Source organism: Centroberyx affinis, unplaced genomic scaffold (genome assembly GCF_046629955.1).
Source record: "Centroberyx affinis isolate AG114_WGS23_722 - 3 ecotype Tasmania unplaced genomic scaffold, CSIRO-AGI_Caff_v1 ptg002812l_1, whole genome shotgun sequence".
In the NCBI taxonomy this organism is placed as follows: Eukaryota; Metazoa; Chordata; class Actinopteri; order Beryciformes; family Berycidae; genus Centroberyx; species Centroberyx affinis.
The window spans coordinates 248,282-257,500 of NW_027280957.1; the positions used below are offsets into that span (position 1 = coordinate 248,282).

Below are 9,219 nucleotides of genomic sequence, written 5' to 3' on the forward strand. Positions count from 1 at the left end.
ATCGTAGCGTAGTTGTATTGAATCGTGAACCCCCTATCGCGTATCAAATTGTTTCGCCAGATAAGCATAATTATCGTCCCGTCCCTAGCAGCTACAGAACAGCGACCCTGGAGAGGTTAGAGATTCAGTGTCTTGCTCAAGGACACTTCAGCAGGGCGAATGCTTACCTGCATGGAGGCCTTGAACCCCAATTCTCCGGTTGAAAGACACACAACCTCGCAACCCACAAGTACCAGAAAAGTGTTGAATCCAGTCTGCCAGGGTGAAAAGCAGGAATTGTGACAGCTAGACCTTATCTGGTTCTTTTTTTTGTAATTTTACACAAAGATGAAGACACACACACACAAAAACCCTCATGGACACAAGGGATGGAGGTAGTAATGTTTGAAAGGCAGTGTTATAACTGAGCAGTCAGAGAGTTTATCCCTGCTGTGTGTCCTTCAGCAGCCACGTGTCCCGTCGACCTCATTGTAAATCTCCCTGGATAACACTGACAGCTAAATGCCATAATTGTAATTGTAATATAAATCCACACATACGCAAACCCACATAAAAGCACACACACACACACACACAGACTCACACTCGCATTCGTTTTTCCCAGTGACTGGTCCTTGTACTCTAGAGGTCTTTATCTCTCGCCTCTCCACTTTACACCTCCGATGAGTTGTAAGAGACTTGCAGAGCGCATCAACATGAGTAACCAAAGTGTGTCTTGGTGTCAGACCAACTGCTTTACGTATGAACATGGCCTTGATGGCTTAAAGGTGGCTTAAAGTTTGTTTTTTTTTCTTTATGTCTCTGCAGTTCTTATTTATTTAGTCTTGTTTATTTATAAAGCCTACAGCATATACACATCATATACATCCTATACAATGTCATGTAGGTTACATACTTCATATACATCATATACTATGTCATATACAGTACATAATTTTACTAGATTACATACATCATATACCATACTAAACAAACACACTCATGCCTATCGGCAATTTTTGAGTCTTCAATCCACCTGACCTGCATGTCTTTGGACTTTGGAAAAATAATTTAGAGCAAAACAATCAAACCAGTAACTATTACAAATGCCCTGCATGAATAAATAACAGGATTACATACAAATAAAGTAGGAAAATACATTGAGAACAAAAATGTGTAAAATAAAAAGAGAAGAAGTGTTTTTAGAAGTGTTTTGACAGATGACACTCCCTGACCTCCTCAGGCTCGGCATTATTCCAGCCCATCCAAACACCATCCATCCGTCCGCTCATCCATCCATGCAATGTCTATTTTCCCTCCTCAAATATATTACACTGGATACTGAGCAAGGATGTGAGCTGCTGAGTGTTCATCCTTAGTGCTGACTAGCCAAACATCCTTGGCAGGCGCACAAAGCACTCAGTAGCCGGGCCGGCCCACATGGTTATGGGCTTTTACCTGCCAGGAGCGGGGCTTCACAGCTGCTATTATTTGTCACTTAGAGGTGGATGTGGCAGCTGAAGGACTGGGAAAGCACCACAGCTCCCACAGTACTATCATTCTGTGGAGGTTTAAGTAATTCGTAGGTGTGCTGCTTGATTCCTTGATTATTTTACATAACCACGCCACCTGCAGTTCTTGGGTGACATTTAGACATTGAGTCTGTCTTTGCACGTGTAGTTTCTCTCTCTCTCTCTGTGTCTCCATATCTATGTTTCCATCCAACTGTTAAGCCAATTTTACACAAACTTTTGCAATGTTGCAAAAAATAAAATGTGAAGAATCTTTCAAGAATTGATTTGAGAATTGGAAAGCTGTGATTGTTCTTTAGCATCTGAAGACAAAAACAAAGAAATGCGGCAAGTATTGGGCATAGAACCACAAAGGAGACTTATGGAGGAGACTTCATTCAGCTTTTCTAGTTTTGATATATCATAATTCACAAAAAAATAAAAATACTTGGATGGAAACTGAACTTGTGTTGCTTTTTTCTCTTTCTCTGTCTCCCCATCGCTCTCTCTCTCTCTCTCTCTCTCTCTCTCTGAATGGTTTGTGTCTGAGTTTATGTTTCCACATAAGCGCTCGTGTGTGTGTTTGTGCGTTCATCGCCGGCCTCCAGTGAGCGAATGGGTAAAGCAGGAGCAGTTGGCAGATGAATGGGAACTGGGGCTCGACCCCTGTGGTCTAAAGAGCTCTGTACAGAAGAGGAGGAATGACTGCTCTCTGATGCTCTGACACCGCTGCTCTTTCACTTGAGCGATGACTTGGTGGTCCACCGCAGGCCCTCGGCATTTTGTGTGTCTGTGTGTGTGTGTGTGTGTGTCAGAGAGAGAGAGAGAGAGAGAGGGGGAGAGAGAGAGAGAGAGAGAGAGAGCGAGCGTGGGGAAACCATCTACACCATCGGCTAGGGAATCCCCCACTTCCCAGCCAATGAAAGAAATGTCCTTCCCAATCCCCAAGCGCTCGCTCTCTCTCTCTCTCTCTCTCTCTCTCTCTCTCACCCCCACACACACAGCCTTCTACTTTCTGTCTGTACTATATGCATTCTGCTTCAGATTGTTTTTTGTATTACATATTAGCATTGTTAGCTACAGTACTTTTGTTTTTTTTTAGTTCTACAGTTATTTGGTAGCTTAGCGGTTAGCCCAGCTGTCTTCAGGAGGTTCTGGGTTTTTCCCTTTTTCCACTCTTTTCTGTCATTGTGTCTTCATTTTTACCTTCCATTACTTCACTAATTTCCAGTATTTTCCTCGCCGTTGCCTCACTTATACTGAATTTTCTCACTTGTTCACATAAGCCGCAATGTCCGTTAGCCACCTAGCGTTTACCCTCGTCCCGTCTCCCTGCTTTACACAGTGTTCATTAGAAAGCAGACGGCCAGGTGTGGTAATGGTAATTTCCTCTGTTTGCTATGGTGATTACTGTCACGCCGTCTCGGTCTCTGTCTGGAAGAGATTTCCCCACGCTCATTTCCATGGCGCTCCCGCTTTCCGGTCACGGAATAGCTAGAATCCGATTTTGAGTGCCAGAACAGAAGTGGATGAGTTTCTGCCAGTGTGGAATTAAACGCAGGGTACAGATCTCAGATCCCTCTAATACACATTAGATACACAGCTGTGAATGTAGCTGTCATGCACACTTGGGACTTAGGCAAGATGTTTCAATTCTCCCGATATAATCAAACAAATTCTGAATGTTAGATTCAGCATTGAGATGTCACACACTGAAGTTGAGCTGTTCCCTCACCAGAGAGTCGAGAAAAGAAACGTTCAGCCGCTATAAGGAAATCTCATTTATTCATTTATTATGCCTGCATCAATACTACGGGTTAAAAAGGAATTTGACTTGTGCAAATTTGTGCTGACACATTGAAACACAGTTGCATAATACGGGATTGACACACTAGATGGAGGATAAAACATAAACCTTGTAACCTCATAGAAACGTAAAGGCTTTGCAGCTGCGTGACAAATCTCCTATCAGCCACAGCTGGCGCCATCATGGAGGTACAGTGGAGAATTGGCTGTGCGTCTAAATATATAGCATATAACGGGGAAGAAAATTAAGAGATACAGTGAACGGTCTCGTCTTTAGTCCTTGCCTCTACTCCAGAACTCCAGAAGAGTCAGCTCAGTTAACCTGAACAAACTATTGGTTCTTGGCTTTGTTGCCTAGCTAACCACCAGCAGGCTAATATAAAAAAGTGACCAATGTTAATGTTAACATGCGACTCTTAGCCACTAAGACTAGCGTATACAAGATTCATTAACTAGTGAGCAAATCAGATGTGGTTACAGGAAGACGGTGATGGTTAGCTGTGAAGCTAACTAGCTGACATCTAAACACAAAATCAGTCGGATGTCTCAGTGATGTCTCAGTGATCTCCGGTTCAAATCAGCACAGAAATTAGCTGTGTCTATTGAATTCTGTTGAAACAGCCAAGTTATACGTTGAGAACCCCAACCATCTGTTCACAGCCACTGCTGCCAAGAGCGGTGAGCCTCCAATGTGGCCTCCAGAGTGTGTTAAGTCACCTGAAAGCCCCCCTGTATGTAAACAAAAACAAAACATACTGTATGACAGCAGATTAATAATTCCCGTGTAGCAGAATTTCCCTCTCCTCTGCCTTCCTTCTCTACTTGCACCTGATCTTGCTCTCTCTCTGAATTCTTTACCTACAGCAGCACTTCCCTATACATGAATATACATAATTACACATAACTATTCTGAGTATTCTTGCACTCGTATGTCGCTCTGGATAAGAAAGTAAATGCCTGTAAATGTAAATGTCTTCAGATGTGTTGAGATAATCCTACTGTCGCTTTGTGCTCTGAGTCAACTGTTTGAAATATAGTCAGTATTGCTGACACTGTGCCATCTGTGGTGTGTGTGTGTGTGGTTTAGGATCCCTGGCAGACTCAACGACAGGCGCACTCCTCTGGGAGAGCTCAACTGGATCTTCACCGCCATCACTGACACTATCGCCTGGAATGTGCTGCCCAGAGGTGAGGCTTTAACACGCACACAGATGCACACTAGGGATGCACGATTAATCTTGTTTAATCACATATCGCCATTTTATTTCCCACAATTAATCATCGTAAAAACAGAGAACCAAACAAACAAGGAGGTATGTCTTTGTAGTGAGTAGCTTACTGATATTGAAGCTATAGAGAAGAGAGCGTTTTTCAGCTAACTTGTTTCAGCTCACAGGGAGCCGTCATCAGGGCACCTAATAATCATATAATATTGGTGTATCAGCAATATTGAAACATTTAGATTGTCTGCTGCTGTTGAAAATAGTCAAAGTGTAGATATAAGATGCCAAATATGCATTAAATGCATTGTATTTACAATGTCTAACAAAATAATTGGGATTATCATTTTAACCATAATTATGTGGCCCTAAACACACACACACACAGTAAGACTCCATAGGGTTATCTCGACCAGCTGGCAACAAACACACACACGATTGCATTTATGACATACTTGTGTCATGCAACACATACATACACACATAAAACACACATATGTGCGTACTCACACACATTGCCCCTAAAGGCTAGGCTATAGTTTTGCGTTCAAGTGTCGCCTTAGTTTGCGCCGTTTACAGCAGTGTGAGCATTTATAGATCTGCGTTGGTGGTTCTGCGCGTGAACAACCGAAACACTAGATGGCAGTGTCATGCGTTGTTGCAATCTGTCTAAAAGAAAAACGGAAGTAAAGGAGTTTACATTCTGTGAAACTGAACGGTAACAATGCAGGCTGATAGTAGTTTGGAACTGGAAATGGCTTTGCTAGGTGAAGAAGAAGAGCTCATTTGTGTTTCATTATTGAAAAGGAGAAGATTACATCAGAGGAGAAGATCTCATCGACCTGCTCCATGCTGTCTTTACTGTCAGCGAAAATCAACCGGAAATGAGTAGGAGGAAATACTATGCGGACCAAGTCGACCAGTCACAGTTCTCGCAGTCTTGTGTCGCCCTACGCAAAACTAAATTTTTGGAGAGGTGCATGTACAGTAAACTACAGCGGCAGCCTCTACAACACCGCAAACACCTACAGCGTGGCTACAGCGATATTTTGAAGTAGAACCGTAAATTAGCCTTAACCATAACCCACACGCTCAGCTTGACTACTTGAAAACACACACACACACACACGCCATCTGTTGTATTTTTTTGTCTTTTGCGCACACATGCACACCCACACCTTCTCTTATTGCTTACCTGTGTCAGTGTCTTTTGCATGCAACATTACTCTCTCATTACCACTCCTGTATTTGCCAAGATTTGTAGGGAAAGATAAATCATGAAGTGGGGCTGCAATACAGAAAAGCGTCCCATTCCTACCCATTGAGACTCTATCCTATTTGGAGCCGCCAATGTGGAAGCCAACACACACACAGACACACACACACACACAGACACACACACACACAGACACACACAGACTCCCCTGAGATGTACTGTATCCCAGTTAGAATAGCAATGTGACAATGCTGATGGCTGCCTAAGCCTTCTAAACCCCCAGAGCTCTGCTGTTAATGAAGCAGCCCACATCAGAGAGAATCCCTGTAATGAAGGCACTGCACACCTAATCCAAATTACACACACACATACACACACACACACACACACACACACACACACACACACACACACACACACACACACACACTCTCTCTCTCTCTCTCACTCACACACACACACACACACACACACAGTCCTACATTTATAATCAGAACCATACAATAACAGCTGACACACTAGTTGTCAGACACTGTCTCATAAAATATCCCTGACATGCGCACACACACACACACACACACACACATTCTCTCTCTCTCACACACACACACACCCAGCAGAGTGGGAATTATTACCATAAGATAGGGATTGGCATGGGATTGGCCTGGCCCCATTAAAGTGAATTAGTGAATGCATTAATGAGCCGATGAAATGTCATCACGACCCATCACTTTAATCTACGTCTCACTGTCTGTCTGTATACTGTAAGCACACACACACACACACACACAAGCTTACACACCGTCTTTTTCTTCCGTAGTGACCACTTTGTTCTAACTTCAGTTCCTCCTTTCACCCACTTTGATCTTTCCCGCTAACTCGTCTAGCGTCCCATTTTTCTCACTTGTAATAACGTGTGCGCATCAATTTTATTCATTCATCGCCCCTCTTCTGTCTCCAACGTGATGAATAATCTCTATTCCACCCGCCCCCCCCCCCCCTCTCTCTCTCTCTCTTTCTTTAGATTTGTTCCAGAAGTTGTTTCGCCAGGACCTGCTGGTCGCCAGCTTGTTCCGCAATTTCCTATTAGCAGAGAGGATAATGAGGTCGTACAACTGCACGCCGGTCAGCAGTCCACGCCTGCCCCCTACGTACATGCACGCCATGTGGTAAGACGCACACACACACACACACACACACACACACACACACACACACACAGCAGAGGGCTCGCTTTCATGTGCACAGATGTACAGATGTCCTTGGCTTTGCAGCACACAGTGCAGGTAGAGGCTTACACACACATCCACAGTATAGCGTGAGGTGTATATACACACTCTGCTTTACAGGGATGCACCGACTTTTTGATCTCTTTGATCAGACAAGATGATTGGTAGTCGATTCAGTATGTATTGCGCTCCCTGCGGTGCATGCTAACACTTCAGCAAGCTGTATACTGTATTTAGTGGATGGTGAATGCTTGCTTTTAATCATTTCAAAAGCAACGCAGCACGCTAACTACTGAACATAGAGTAAATATGGGAAATGCTACCATTTTTCCCACCACACAACAGTAAGTCAGTCTTAAAGCTTATGTGTCAAAAGTTCTTGGACTCTTTTAAAGGAGAAATCCACCCTAAAACACTTTACCACTGTTAGGGACCAGCTATGGGTGATGCACCTTGCATTTCTGGGCCCATTTTGTGGAAAATCTTTCAACTATCTAAAACATCAAGGGCAAACGTCACGTTTTGGTGTCAGTCCCTCAGAATCAAAGAGCAACGACTACTTTCTAGACTCTCCATTTTGCACTGATGTTCAACAATCATACAGGGAGAAATCCATCGTAGAAGAGACAGAGAGACAATTTTCTCCACCTACAGAAGCCTCAATAGACTAGAATGCAATGCAGCCGCAAGACATGTTGCACTTTGATTGAAAGCAACAAGTTCACACTCCTTTTTCTGCAGGTTGTTGAAAGTCAGCCTTTGAAATAAAGGAAATCACTAACTGAAGTAGACAACGCAGGTTCAGGTTGAAACACTTGTAAAGTCACAAAATAATTCCTGGAATGCATTGAACATCCCAAATTAATATATCTAACAGTGTAAGTATCAGTCTAGATTTTTTCCTTTAGTGTATTTTACACATGCAGCTTTAGATTTGTTCCTGGAGGGGTTTTTTTTCTTTTTCCAATAAGTGTGCTGATGTGTTAATGAGTGTTGAGTTGAGACCAACAGCAGCAGTGCTTTACATTTCATAAAACCTTTATTGAGTTGTCCTCCATGTATTCTCATTAGCGGTATTCTACACACACACACACACACACACACACACACATCGATGGGCTGAAAAGACTCCCAGTTATCCATCGACTTTTCATGCTCCTCCACACTGTGTGAGAAACATTATCCCATCATCTATCCCCCTTTAGTTCCACACGCAGTTCTCCCACTATCTATTGTGTTTCTTCTTTTTCTTCTATAAATGCCTCTCTCCATCTCTCCCACTCATTAGCTGGCTTGTGTTGAAGAAAAAAAAACCTCTCTCTCACTCACTCCTTTCTTCTCTCTCACTCTCTCTGCCTGGGGGAGCGACTTGTTGTGTAACTCCCTGGCATCAGTTATTGTAAAGAAAACTGCTCCTCGCTGAAAGTATCTTAAGCGAGCGATAGTCTCTGTTTCCCGCTCTTACAGGGCCATTATTTTAGATTGTAGGTATATTGCGCTGTTTACCGCCAAAGAAAATTGAGAAGTGCACTTTGTTGCACAATGGCACATACAGTATGAAGGAGAGGGAATAACGGCAGAGAAGTGCTTTCAGAGTGGAAGAAATGAGACTGAGGGAATGATGAAAAATGGAAGTGCCAGAGATAAAAGGCGTGTACTGTAGATAGATAAAGTTTGGAACAGCAGAGAGGGGGAAAAAAGGAGGATGGAGGGAGGGGATTTGGCAATTTGGGGACTCATTGATCGATGTTACTGCCCGTACACAAACAGCAATTGTTATTCAAATGGTGCAGAATAGGCAAGAGCAGATAAGAAACCAAAGGCTGATTACTCCCTTGTGGGCCATTTGTGTGTGTGTGTGCACGTGTATGTTTGTGTTTGTGTGTGTGTGTGTGTGTGTGTGTGTATTGCTGCGCCACTCTCTGCAGGCAACAGGAAAAAGAGCTTAGTCAGCCGCCAACTGGTCCCGTACACACCTCTCTGTTGCCGGCGGTCCCCTGATTTCACACACCACACACACACACACACACACACAGAGAGAGAGACAGGCTTCGTGACGAGTAACTCATTCCTATTGGCAGACATCATCAAGTTAATGCTGTCATCTCACACAGTGCAGCAGCCTCCTCCCTGTGAGCTATCTATCAGCCCGTTTCCCCCGCTGCTGGATTACAGGAACACCATAAGGCCTTGGGTATTCCTTGGAAATGTTTCTGTACAGATACCGAGTCCAATACTTCAACCTTTGAAACCTAAAA

The 9,219-nt window shown here is 43.5% G+C and overlaps 1 protein-coding gene across 1 annotated transcript in view; it reads left to right on the forward strand.

The window, feature by feature from the left end:
• rptor (regulatory associated protein of MTOR, complex 1) overlaps positions 1-9,219 on the forward strand; it is a gene marked incomplete at its 3' end in the record, with an annotated part of 129,156 nt that overhangs the window by 93,812 nt on the left and 26,125 nt on the right. The window contains exons 9-10 of the mRNA XM_071536002.1: positions 4,384-4,484; positions 6,757-6,901. Coding sequence (XP_071392103.1) covers positions 4,384-4,484; positions 6,757-6,901 — 246 coding nt within the window. The remainder of the gene's footprint in view (positions 1-4,383; positions 4,485-6,756; positions 6,902-9,219) is intronic.